Source organism: Pagrus pagrus, assembly GCF_965226575.1.
Source record: "Pagrus pagrus genome assembly, chromosome: 18".
Lineage (NCBI taxonomy): Eukaryota > Metazoa > Chordata > Actinopteri > Spariformes > Sparidae > Pagrus > Pagrus pagrus.
The window spans coordinates 7124808-7138968 of record NC_140202.1 but is presented as its reverse complement, the minus strand read 5'-3'; the positions used below and the strand labels follow the sequence as shown (position 1 = coordinate 7138968).

Here is a 14161-nt window from a genome sequence, read left to right as displayed (position 1 = left end):
ACTGTATGTTTTAAATTATGTTGTACATGGAAAAGCCCATCTACGGACAAGAGTTAAAAACTTGCAATAGCTATAAACTATCTGTGTTGCACATCAGTTGCTTTCTCTGTATTGGAACTATGTTTACGATGTTTGTCATGGTTATTGGCATTGTTTTGAAAGCAAAACTCTTTGTGTTCCCTCAGTATGCAGTGTTGCTGGTAGATCTCCTTCTAACTGTCCCCACCCTCTACATCTGCTTGTCTGCAGGTATTACCACGGTGCTGACCATGACCACCATCAATACCCACCTTAGAGAGACTCTACCCAAAATCCCCTACGTGAAGGCCATCGACATTTACCTCATGGGTTGCTTTGTCTTTGTCTTTCTGGCTTTGCTGGAGTACGCTTTCGTCAACTATATCTTTTTTGGTCGGGGTCCTCACCTGCAAAAGAAGGTGGCAGAAAAGGCAGCCAAGTCAAATAACGAGAATAAGAGCAGACTGGAGAGCAACAAAGTGCAGGTGAGATATGTGTGTGTGTGTGTGTGTGTGTGTGTGTGTGTGTATATATATATATATATATATATATATAAACAAATGTGTGTGTGTATGTGTGTGTGTGTGTGTATATATATATATGCTATAAACATTTTCCATGGCGTTTTGTTAATGACACCAAGCCAACATTTGGCCCTCAGGTGCTGTTGAGCCATTGTTGTTGCAAGTTTCATTGACAAAATGACGAGTAAAAAGAAAATCTTATATATCTTACCTGTAAGTGCTAATATGATTGGTTCTTGCATGAAGCTCATTGAGTGAAAGATGGCTATTCAACCTGGCAAATCACCTCAATTGAAAACCGACTACTGAAGTAGCAGTTAATAATGAAAAAAGTTTTGGAATCCTTCCAGTAGATTGCCTCGTGACACGGCTGCAATGACTGCAACGTAACCTTTTAGGGCAACTCCGACCATTATAGTTACGTCCACTAGGATAATTTTTGTAACCAGAAACACAAGTCTTGTTCAAGGAGAAGCCTGGTTCTGAAATTTCAGAAGCTGAGTTGTTACAATTGTTGCCATAATCAATTAGTCAGCCATAACATTGGAAACAAATTCTTGCTGGTAGTTCCTCTATGTAGATTCCAAACTCCTCTCTCCAACTCTTTTTTTAAAAATGTTAATTTTATTTTTTTTAACTTGTTTATTGGATTTTCACTGTAACAAGCATTTACACAGTAATTGCACCTGTGAGTTGCCTTTTAAAGAACAAAACAGCATACAACAACATCAGTAACAACCAGAAATAACATTACAACCATCATATACCACACACAGTCACAGAGAAAAGTTTGTTTTCAACTGGTGTGTTGAACCAGGAGAGGGCGGGTTGAGTTGGAATCACTGTGAAAAGAGTCTATTTTAGGGAGTATTGTCATTTTAATGGTCCCTATTCTGCTCATGATTGAGTGTGGATGGTTCAACCAGCGGAGGAGGTTATTTAGTTATTGTTTTAAGGAGTGGGGTGAAGTTGAGACCGAACAACTCTGACAGCCTGGGGGAGATATTAATGTCCAAATATGTGATGTGAATTGTTCATAAAGGGATCGGTGGTGTTTGGGCTGCCACATCCCAGCTGTTACTATGCAGTGGAGGAATAGAAGCTTTATGCTATTTTATGGATTAATTGGAGATGTTGGAGTATGTTTCTATGAGTTTAATAGTTATAGCAATGACAGAGGGTCTTGTAGGAAGAACTATATGTCATCGGCATAAAGACTTATACTACGATGTGCATTTGGTGATTCCTTTGATGCAGGTGTTGTAGCTGCAGTGTATATGATTTTAACCAAGTAAATAAATGATTATCCAAAGCCATTTTTCTACATTGTGGATATGAGGAATGACCACTTTAATCTGTCACAAGCTTTTTCTACATCTAATGAGATGATGATGGTTCCTGTTTATTGAAGTGATAAATAATCCATTAAATGTAAATGTCTCATTTCACCACACACAAGCGAAGACATGAACCGCCTCCTCTTGGTATACTTGTATACATGCACACAACCTAAACTTAAAGAAACACCTCTAGTTTATACATCACCACTCTTGACAAGATTACCTTCTGTGGCTCCAAGCCAATAATAAGACAAGGGGGGTGGTAACATAAGAAACAAGAAAACAACCAAAAACAATCTTAACTTAAATAACTCTTTACCCAGGTCCATATAGGAACCAAGGCTATGTGTCTCAAGCATTCAGGGCCTGACAGGTGATGTAAAGAATGTCATTCACATAAAGAATGTCATATCAGCAATATTTCCACACTACACTCCACCCTTTTGAGCATTTGCTGCTCACTTCAAGTGAAAATACCTGCACAAGAAAAACATCAATGTAAAAACATTAGCATAAATAATAATGACATAGTTTCTTGTAGAAACCAGTAAATAGGGAGCACCACCATTATGCTGCCAGCTAGCAAGAAGCAGACTGATTCAGCTAGGCTACACCCACACCATCTAAATAGGTGCCAGGGCCTAGATGACATCATTTTGGAGCGTGGTTGCTTGTGGGATAGTTGAAGAAGAAGGATCGTCTTGTGGATCTGGAATATTCTTACAGTAGCTGGCATGTATTCAAGTAGCTCTCTCTGTGAGCTTTACTGCATATGCTGTGGTCAGGAGAACTTGGTAAGGTCCCATCCACCTGGGAGATTTCCAACCTTTCCTTCCGAAGTAACCTGGCTTCAAGCTGTGTAGTTGACCTACAACCTCTCATGGTAAAGCATTTTTTACCTGTCTGAATACCACAAAGCACTGGGCAATTGTTCCTTCTTTGGGGCCTTATCCCCATATTTGAAGGCCTACCAAACACTTTCAAAAAGACCAAGGAAGGACTCCACATTTACTTCTAATCCTTCCTCCCATATACATTAGATCTAGAGGAAGTGCTATAGTCTAACTAAGACCTTCTTGTTTACCCCGGTGCTGGCTATGAATATGAACAATGTGTTTTATACTCAACTACTGCCTTTAGAGCAGCATTTACAAAGTGTTGTCCATTATAATTGCCAATTTTCTGTGGAAGGCCCCATTTCAGAATTATATTACTTAACTTGGCAACAGCATAAGCGTCCACCTTGGACACCGGAAACACTTCCACCCATTTCCTAAACATATCCACCACTAAAAGACAGTACTTGTTACCTTCACTCAATGTAAACTCAATGAAGTCCATCTGTAAATGGTCAAAAGGCATACCAGATGGTGGGTGTGAACCAGATGGTGGGTGTGAAGCCTCTGCCAATGTTATGTGTAGCACATACAAGGCATTTCCAACAATAATTTTGAGCGTAGGTTGAGAAACCCTTAGTAAACCAACACCTTTCTATGTCTGCTTGCATCTGCCCTTTTGATGCATGGTCTTGTTGGCGTCAACATTTTGTGACATGGAAGCAAGCTGTGGTGACACAAGAGGTAGCCTGGCTGCTCTTTTGGCTGCTGCTTCTGCTTTAGCATTACCCTGTGAAACAGGATATACATTTTTAGTATGAGTGTCACATTTGCAAATAGCAATCTGTTTGGGTAATAGGATAGCCTCTAAAAAATCAGCCATTAGCTTAGGTTATGCAGTTGGCTTGCTTGATGTAAGAAACTTCCTGTTTTTCCAAATAAATCCATAATCGAAAGAAACCCCCCAAGCATAATATATATATATATATTTACTGAAAAGAAAAGTTAGCTGGCAGTGGCTCTGCTATTATAGTATCATGCAGCGTAACGACTGCAAAACCTGCCAAAACCATGCCTTTGGCTGAGTCATGTGAGACTGATCCGTCAACAAACAATGCCAATTCAGCGCTGGGGAATGGTGTATCTTGCAGGTCTGGTCTAGGGGAGCAAACTTCAGTTATGGCTGCCACACCATCGTGTGGTTCTCCTTCCTCAGCTGTGGGAAGAAGGGTAGCAGGATTTAGAACAGTGCAACGTTTCACTGTAATATTAGCCATCTCCAACAACGCAGTATTCTATCTCAACCACCTTGCAGCTGATAAATTAGCAGTTTTCTGTTCAAGCAATATTAATACCCTATTAAATCTCAATGGGCAGGTACAGCTTTCTTTGCTGCTGCCCTAAGACACCTAGAAAGTCCAGCTACCACTGCATCTAATTTAGAAGAAAAAAACGCTGCTGGTCTTTGTTTGTCTCCATGCTCTTGAAGCAACACTGATGTCATATAGCCATTCTTCTCTTCAACACTCTGTGTAAATGGTTGAGTCATGTCTGGTAGTCCCAAAGTCAGTGATGACTGCAAAGCTATTTTTAAGTCAACAAAAGATTTTGAAGTTTCCTCAGTCCAGGTCACCCTTTGATGCACAGTCAGTCGCTCTTTATTGTACACTAATAAGATGTAACAAGCTGTACTTTTTGTCAAATTTGACAAAAACAATAGAAATAATATGATCTATATTAGACAGTTAACATACACTGTTATATGCTGAGTAATCTAATAAAGACATATCAAGCCATCATTTGTACCAAATAAGGCAAAAACTATAAATACTATGGTCTTTATTAGATAGTAAACTAAGACAGTTACAGGCTAAGTACGCTATTAAAACATAAAAAAATCAGAATTTGTATTAAATTAGGCAAAACCTAGAAATAATATAGATATTTAAAATCCTCATTATAAACCATACACCTAAATACTAGGAGTGGGTAAACTCTGCATTTACACCCACCAGTAGACACATTTTTCTTTCACCTCGGCTTGGCTCGGCTATGATCTAAACATAAGACCCGGATGAACACACTAAATTCTGTGTGCGTAGTGATGAGGCGTTATCAGACATGTTGTCAACATCCTGTGGTGGCAAGTAAATAGAAAAGGAATTTGGATGCATCTATCCAAGAACTATATTACCGGACACAGTGTTAGAGGTGGAGCCCAGTTTTCTCTTCTGTTACTGTTACCTGCAGGAAGAGGGAATGGGGTCAATACACGATTTTTAGTCGGTTGATCTGTGTTTAAAAAACCGATGTAGACCTAAGCTAATTTTGGTGGAAAAGTGGTAATAGTGACACATTACAAGAAAATCTGACTCTAAAATAAAGCAGAGAACATCTTATTACCTAACTGTTGGACCCCTATTACTTTCTAGAGGTGGATCAGCGAGTATAATTCTATACTTCTGACAAACATTTCCAGCAACATGTAGTTTTAAAAGGTGGCAACAGGATAAATCATCAACTGTCCCATCCTCAGTGTGTGAGGTCTCCAGCCTGGTGGGCTGTCTTCTCAGCAGCTTGCAGTGCGCTCCCGCTTACTTTGGCTAGCAGTGTGCAGTGACTGTGGGCTCAGGCTAATATCTGGGTCGGGGTCAGTCTCCATCATCTCATTTGCAGGTTGATCTGCAATGACATTAAATGTTTTTGTAGCTAAATCCACGAGGAAAGCAGAACATAATTACGTCCACTTTGCCAGTCGGTCTGTCATATTTACACAGGCCTATGTCATCCTCTGTTGTTATCTTATTATATTACTGTTGTATATCTAATTGTCTGACAGAGTCCGTTTTATTCCACCATGACACCTACCGTGTCATTAGCTTACCCTAAGATTCCACAGGATGCATGTCCATTAGGTTCCAGCACCGGTACGGTTTTGCTCCATCATCCGTCGTCTGGCAATCCCCAACAGCTGCGTTTTGAGTCCAGCGCAGCACTGCCGGACAGCTGGAGTTGCGAGACCAAGGAGTTCCCGCAATAATTACATAATCACGTGTGACCGCAGTTATGTGTTATAAACACAAAAACACAAAGTGTTCCCAACAAAAGGATTAGAAGAAGTGCTTGTATTTGTTTCTTTTTTGAGATTTTTGTGTTGGCGTCAACACGGAGTGTTATGTTGTTGTTTCGGTGTGTGACTTCCTGTCTGCTCTGTGCTGAATTTGGCTGAATTGCTGCGTTGTGCTCCGGCAGAAATAGAAGTCCTGCGTATCTGCTCTGTCCCAACTTCGGCAGTCCGGAGCTGGGACGGAGCAGATACGCAACGCAGCGGAGCCAGTGGAAGTAAACACATAGACTAGAGTGAAACCTATCAGCTCCGCTGCCGTGGTGGAGCCGTGGTGGAGCCGTGACAGAGCGGAGCCGGACCAGACACGTATCTGTTGGAATCTAGCCGTTAGCGTTAGCTTGCAGCAGGAGCAGCCAACAGCAAAGAGATAATTGAAACAGGCACGGTTCTCACACATGCAGTTAGCTTGTTTAGCCTTTCCCTTTCACAAGTGTATAATTGTACAACCACCAAACAGTTAGAACATAAAATGTTCTCTGCTTTATTTTAGAGTACTATTTTCTTGTAATATGTCACTAATTAACCTCTAAGAATAGCTTATAAGGGTCCCACAGGTAGGACATAAGTCATAATGTTCTCTGCTTTATTGATTTTCTTCTAATGTGTCACCAATCAACCCCTAAGAATGTCTAATCAGGGTCTAACAAGGTTTTAATTAGCTACAAATTACCCTGTAATAAAGTGAAACTATATTGAATAAAGCCCAAATAAATGCATCGTCCTCTGAGCTCTGTTCTTTGACTGACCATTATCAGTTTTTAAAATTTTCTAATAAAGAACATATTTCTAGGTTTTGCCTAATTTAATACAAATTATGGATTTTTATGCGTTATTAGTGTACTTAGCTTATCACTGTCTTTGTTTACTATCTAATAAAGATCATAGCATTTCTAGTTTTTGCCTTACTTGGTACAAATTATGGATTATTAACTTTTATTAGTGTACTTAGCTTTTAACTCTCTTTGATTACTATCTAATATAGACCATATTATTTCTAGTTGTTGTTTAATTTGACAAAAAGTAAGGCTCATTGCATCTTATTAGTGTGCTCTAAAATAAAGTGTGACTGTGCAGTCAACCCCTTACCATGCACAATACTAGATAGTGGAGCCTCCATTTCCACATAATGAGGGATCGTCCTTTCTACAGTATGTTATCCCTAAAAAGAACAAAACTTGTTTTTTAGTGATTGGTCTGGGAATCTCTTGGATAGCAGCTATACGTTAGGGAGAGGGGTTTGACCTCTGCTGTGATCACATGTCCTAAAAAGGTCAATTCTTACTGAACCCACTGTTTTTACGAAGACTCACTTTGTGACTGTCTGCTAAATGTTGCAACAATGATTTGTATCTGTTCACAGGCCTGCTTTGACAGAGAACAAATCATTAAGTCATCCACATACTGCAATAACACGCTTTCGCCGGGTAATATCAGACTTTCCAAATGATTTCTTAACGCAGCATTACAAGTTGCAGGACTCTTGCAAAAACCCATAGGGAGACAAGTCCAGGTCCAAGTTTTCCCTTTGAAAGAGTACTGAGAATCCTTTTGCACTGGGGTACTGTAGAACGCGTTAGCCAAATCAACAACTGAAAAACATTTACTCGTCGGTGGAACTTGTGACAACATAGTATGCAAATTAGGGACGTTAGGTGCTTGAACATGCACTGCTGAACTTACTGCCTGCCTGACTTGAACAAATCTCCATCCCTCTGGCTGGCCAGCATCTCTAATCTAAAATATAGGTGTGCGCACTGTGTGAGGTTTCACAGAGAACAAAAAAGTTAGCTTTTAACAATGCTTCAAAGACTGGTGTTATTCCTTGCACTGCTTCTGGCTTCATGTCTAAACAAAAATATGTTTATGTTAATTTGTTTTCTGGCACTAATTGTATACTTCTCTTTGCAAGAAAAAGTGTCTCAAAGCGCCACTTATAGGCATTAAGTTCTGGGCAATAGAAGATATGTCTGTAACCTGCCACCAGTGGTCCTCTCTACACTGCCTGATCCATGGTCCCATGGCCCACCACTGTATATTAGGAGCTTTACCTAGTAAAACATGCGGACTGGAATCGTGAACATGGAAAAATGCCTGTTGCAACTCATCTGGGATTGTTACTCATACAGCACACAACACTCATAATTCCAAAACATTCAATCTGTTCCCAGAACATCACCTTCTTGGCCCTCTTTAAACCACAACAACTCATATTCAACATCTGGCCCTGATGAATCATAAGTACAGTGCAGACTCTGTCATTGGGGTCCCTGTCTGTGTATGTGTGTCAGCCTGCTGTGGCTGTGCATAGGTTTGAGCCTGTTGCAACAAATATCTAATAATAGAACCTGGCCCTGTGGATGTGAGCCTCCACTGATAAACATACACCAACCCCTCTGACCTGTACGGCACTAACTGTGGTATCTCTTGCTTATGTCTAACAATTTCTATTCCTAAATTACTGGCAGCCAAAGTGAGTCCCAAAGCACATACAAGGTTGCGACCCAATACATTAATTGGGGAGCAGGATGAGAGGAGAAAGCAATGCTTAAAGGTATTGTGCATATCATCGTCAACTTTTGATTGATTTGATTACTGATTCTGTTGCCCCAGAATCCACCAAAAAGTTGATAGGTTGACCTGCGACATTTGCTTGGGCATCACTTTGTATGTGTCAATGTCAACATAACATAAGGACTCCAGTTCGACTACTAGCCAATCAGCACTCTTGTTTCCCATCTTTTGTTGTGGACAATCTCTGGCCCAATGACTAAATGCTCCACAATTAAAGCAACCATCATGGTATCCTCTGCCCCGTCCCCATCTTCCTCCTTGTCCTCGTCATCTGCCACGTCTTTTACCTCCACGTTACCATTCCTCATAAACTTGGAGGTGAGCCAGCAGGCGCTTGTCTTTAACATGTTCTTTCTTCTTTTTTTTCTTTTTCTGCTTGTCCTTCATTGTCTTTTCCGCATGTTTCTCCACATCATGCTGTCATGAAAAAAATCTGCCGCTCAGGTGTGCTTCCCATTGGCTTATAGGAATAGCACTGTTATCATCAGGCTGTGAGCACGGTATTCTGCTGTTGTCTTCAAAGGCTTTAGTCAACTGAGTCAGATAATCAACTACTAGACACTACTAGACAATTGTTTGAAAGCATCAGTTTTCCCCAAATCCATTCTGCGCTTGAATCTGGCATTCATCATGGCCAACAGAGCCTCAATCACAGCTCTGAAGTGACTGCCTTGACCCCAGTTATAATTATTGTCACCTGCAGGCCATTCTGCTACAACAAGACTCAATTTCAAGCCCATTTGGAGCCCCGCAAAAGTTTGACTTTGTGGTTGGCTTGAATTGTCTAACTTATACTCAAAGTTGAGCTCCATATTCTTCTCCCCCATCTCAGTCACTTGTGGAAGACTTACTTCCTCCATATCCGTCTGTGACCTCCACCAATGGCAGCTGCAGCAAACTGTCAGGAGCGTGATGAATCACCACCTGCTCTCCCCCGTCTCTCTGGAGCATCAGCTAACATTGTCGTATGCTATTGATACTGTCCTGAATCTTTTGTAGTATCTGGCTGTCATTCAAAGCATTGCCTGCTCCCACAGGAGTACTGGTCTTTGGCAGTTGGCTGCAATGCATTGGTGTTGCCACAGAAACTGGCACTGGAGTATAGGAAGGTGGTGCCACTGAGGACATGGTGAGGGAAGATGGTGTTGGTGGTGATGAAGGAAGTGATGAATACAAAGCTGTATTTGAGAGCGCTGGACTGGACAGACTTTGGCTGTCAGGAACGGTGTTTGGGATTGAGGTCACCTGCATTCCTTGTTGAAGACATTGAGGGCCTGTTGGTGGAACTGAGTCCAAGTCTGCATCTGGGAATTGAACACACTGCATAGACTGATTAGATTTCACAAGCCCTGCCTATGATTTTCTTTCCATCTGTTTTGCTTATGGTAGCCATTCACCATATGCCTTCCAAACTGCCCTTAAGGGTGTATACTGTCTTATACCCCTTTATGACATTGCATCATATTTAGCTTGATCTACCATCTCTTTATCCTTGTTCCTCTTTTAGCTCACTTAACTGTCTACCCCCATGGAGAAATTCACATTTTACCACCCAGACATCCAATTGTTCACAACTTTGTGGTCCCAGACCTGCCCTAGTAACATGTCTGTTACACTGAATCTTTTTTATATTCCACCCTAGTCTTTCATCAGAATCAACCAATAATAACCTAATAAGTTGTAATTCTGAGAATCACAGTGGGATTTTTCTCACCAGAAAGACACTCCTCCCAAGTTCTCTTGTTTAGTTCAACTCAGTACCCTGCCGTGAAACCCACCATGTCTCAGGCCTTCAGGTCCCACTTCTCTACCCAGGTTTCTGGGGAGGTACTGGGAGTGTGCACTCTTCCTTTCAGCACCTGAAAAACAGAGGATTGACCACAGGAGAGAGTAGTCTTTTCTGTATTCAAACACTTGTAAGTGAACGCATCAACGATCAATATGAAATGCTCTGGCTGAAGGCATGAAACGCCTTGTGGTTTACTTTTATACATGAACCTAAACCAACCTAAACTTACACAAACGTCTGTAGTTCATACATCACGACTCTTGACAAGATTGCTCCAAGCCAAGAATAAGACAAGTGGGGTGGCAACATGAGAAACAAGAAAACAACCCAAGCAAACTTGTTCAAAAATAACTCCTTAATCCATGTCCACATAGGAACTAAGGCCATGTATCTCAAATATATTCAGAGCCTGACAGGTGATGTAAAGAATGTCAGTCACATAAATAATGCCACATGTGCAGTATTTTACACCATCAATGGATTTTTTAAACTCCTCTTTGACTGATGATATCAGTGACCTAAGATCGGTAGAGATTGATAGTTAATTTGACCAAAGATATCACTTATAGACCATCATGGTCTGCAGGAGCTTAGCAGTCAGTGTTCCAGAGGGGCCTACAGTAGCCGTAGCATTGATGCTGGAAGTGAATCAAGAGTGTGCAGCACCCTCCCCCTCTGACCCATGTTTCCACCATTGCCTTCCTGCAACAAATCACCTCTCGTTTGATTTCAGAGTAAGACTTGTGTTTCTGGTTACAAAACGATCTCATTATTTAACGAAAACGTCTATCTTTTAGGAATCAACTATGTAATGTTGTCAGATACTTGGAATAGCAACTTAAGCCTGTCAGTGGCAAAAACATTACGTTGCAGCCATTGCAGCTGTGCCGCAGCTGTGTCGCAGCTGCTATCTGAGGCGATCAACTGGAAAGGTTCCAAAACTTTTGGCAAATATGAATCATTTACAAACCCAAACATGTAAATATTGGGCGCAGGTTTATTTACCAGCCTATACTTAGGGTCACTAGGGACTCCAGTCTTATTCAATGAGTTGATAAGGGTTGGGATGCTTCTAGATGATTGGACATACACTTCTTTTTAAGCATTGTGACAACTGGAGTTTTGTTATACCTCCAGTTGCTCTAAGGTATTGATGGATTTCCAACTCCTCTGAGCAAACATTATATTCCTCCTTCAAAACTGTCTAAAAAAGGAAGATCCCTATGGGCAGTCCACACTGTTGATCCTGGATGCTGCTTGTTGTTAGGGATCAAGCCTTTGACTTTGCTGTTTATTTGAGTTTGATCAGTTAATGACATCTGCTGGCCTCCTTCCTCAGGTTGATGCACATGGCAACATTCTCCTAACCAACCTAACCAGTGAGATGGGTGGAGCCGATATGATGGGTGCTCTCAATGACCCTCGTGCTACCATGTTCTCCTACGATAGCGCTAGCATACAATACCGCAAGCCGATGACCAGCCGAGACCTGTACGGACGACCGGCCATCGACCGGCCAATGGGCCACAAGAAGGGCCGCTTGCGGAGAAGGGCCTCGCAGCTCAAAGTCAAGATCCCCGACCTCACGGATGTCAACGCCATAGACAAGTGGTCCCGTGTTGTCTTCCCAATTGCTTTCACCTTCTTCAACCTGGTCTACTGGCTTTACTATGTCCACTAGGATGGCAGTGGCAAGCCTGTGTGGCTTCACCACTGCTCCTGATATGTTAGAAAAACTACCTAGGTCTTGTACAGCGATGGAAATAGAGGATCATTCAGTCGGTTTGTATAAATCCTGTTTTGGAATGAGAAGTACTGGATGTCTTTTCAATGTAAATACAATTTAATATATAATATATAAATATATATATATAAAACAGAGGTATACTTTATTAAAGATCCTATCACTTTTGCTGTACTCATCCATACAAAATAGATATAGATAAATAATATGAAAATAAAGACAGTAAAGGTATGGTACTGTATGGTATTTGCCCAAACTTGCCAAAAAGTCTTTGGTGACTCCAACATTAAGGGCAATGATCTTTCCTTTGGTCTATCTTTCTTTTCTTACCTTCTTTTATCTTACTTCTTGCATGTGAATGGAACACAACTTTTATTTGCTTATAACTTCAAAAAACAAGAGAAAAGGAAGCCCAGTGCAAAACAAGTAGATAACTGAAACAGTTTTTACATGAGCTTGTGACTAAAGCTCATTCAGTGTATTAACAGAAGACGTTTGGTTGAATTCTATCATGATAAGGTAATTTTTAGTTGGTTTAAGCTCAGTGCTCTGACTGAGGTTGTATAATTGTGTTGAAATCCTTTTGCACTGTAAACCAAACTCATTTTCCTTTCATTTCTGTAAAAAAAAAAAAAAAAAAAAGCTTTGCATGGCTCTACTGAGCCACTCTGTACTATAATCATTATACTGTATGCTTTTGAACAATCATTGCATTTAAGGTAAGTACAGGACCGATGTTAATTGGAACTCCACTAATTTCTGAAAAACAATGTAGTCAAATTTGTACGTATCATATTCTCACAATGTCTGTGAGCATGTACAATGTAATTTTCTTCAAAAGAAATCAGGTAAAAAATGACAAATGATGTCACCACTTTCGAAATCATATTAAAAATGTCAAGCCCTGATAAAACACGCTGCTGGTGTTGACACACCTGGTGTTACAGATTATTGAAAGTTGTCAGATGTCAGATACGTAAAGTTATACTGTTCATAACTGTCAGAATTGCATATAGCTTCATCCACCTCAATGTGGTAAATTAAGCGGGAATTGCGAGGTCAGTGTTACTCTAATGTATTTTCCAGTGCATTGCCTTTCAGTTTATTATCAAGGCTGATGTAGTCAGGGCTACAGATCAGTTGTGAAGACCCAAGTTTGAATTTCCTCCAGCGCCAGTAAAACAGCTAGGTTATACATGTATACATGTCAAGCTGCATCTGTGCCCCTTGTATTTTGGTTAGGGAAAGATCGTGGTTACAGTTAATAAAATGTGATTGTTAATTGCATGAAAGTTGAGCACCCTACATGGGCATGTAAAGATTTTAAGCTCTATTATTTACAACCGACTTCCTGCATTGACACTTTACTTGACATTGAGCTTAAGTATTGACATGCAAAATTGTTCAGTTTTGGTCTAATTTCTAGGGATTTTTAGCCTAAACATTTATAGCAGTTTACCATTGACAGGAGAGGCACCCTTTGTGGTAGTCTGCTATCACACCCCCACAGGTAGATTGAGGCACATGAGACCCTATTTAAACGATCTAAGGCACCTGGTCTAAAGCGAATGGCACAAGTACTTTTAGGGCATGTCCAACTCCCGTTTGCTAGTTAAACAGCAGGTAATCTGGGTGAAAAGTAAGGTGCTCATGGGTTGTCCTGAGACCCTGAATTAGACATGGGTTTGTTCTGGGCGTAACATAAATTAAATTGATCAGAGCGTCATCCCCCATTCCCTATAAGAGCCAGGTGCTCCAGGACCTGGAGATGAGCAATTTAACAATGGCTCTTGTCTTTGCTGAGGGATATGGTCCGCTGCTGCTCGACACTCTGCCTCCACTGTCTCACAATCATCTGTCCCATCCATAACTATTTTTGCCTGCATATGTAAAAATACACTGATATTTGACTGAGGACAAGAAGCGCTGCTGTGCCTACCTCTGTGTGCGAGGTGATAGTGATAGTGATTGCGGATCCCAGTCCATGGATCAGGCTGGAGGGGTCATAAAAAGTATTCTGATCAATCAGCGGTTGGGATGCAGGCGGGTGAAATACATCTTTAATGAGGAAAGTATACATTTCGTTACTTGCAGGGATCCTCCAGCAGCAGGAGCAGTATGTGAATGTATGCCTTAATGTGCTCATTTGTGCATGAAGAAGAGCGGATAAACTTCATTGATCAATTAAAACTACTGACTCGCCGACAGATTC

General features: G+C 40.9%; 1 protein-coding gene across 1 annotated transcript in view; it reads left to right on the top strand.

Annotated features, from left to right (window-relative positions):
• gabrb1 (gamma-aminobutyric acid type A receptor subunit beta1) overlaps positions 1-14161 on the top strand; it is a 65155-nt gene that overhangs the window by 47557 nt on the left and 3437 nt on the right. Inside the window, exons 8-9 of the mRNA XM_084381232.1 lie at positions 250-503; positions 11545-11987. Of these exons, the coding sequence (XP_084237358.1) occupies positions 250-503; positions 11545-11886 (596 nt within the window). The 3' untranslated portion in view covers positions 11887-11987. The remainder of the gene's footprint in view (positions 1-249; positions 504-11544; positions 11988-14161) is intronic.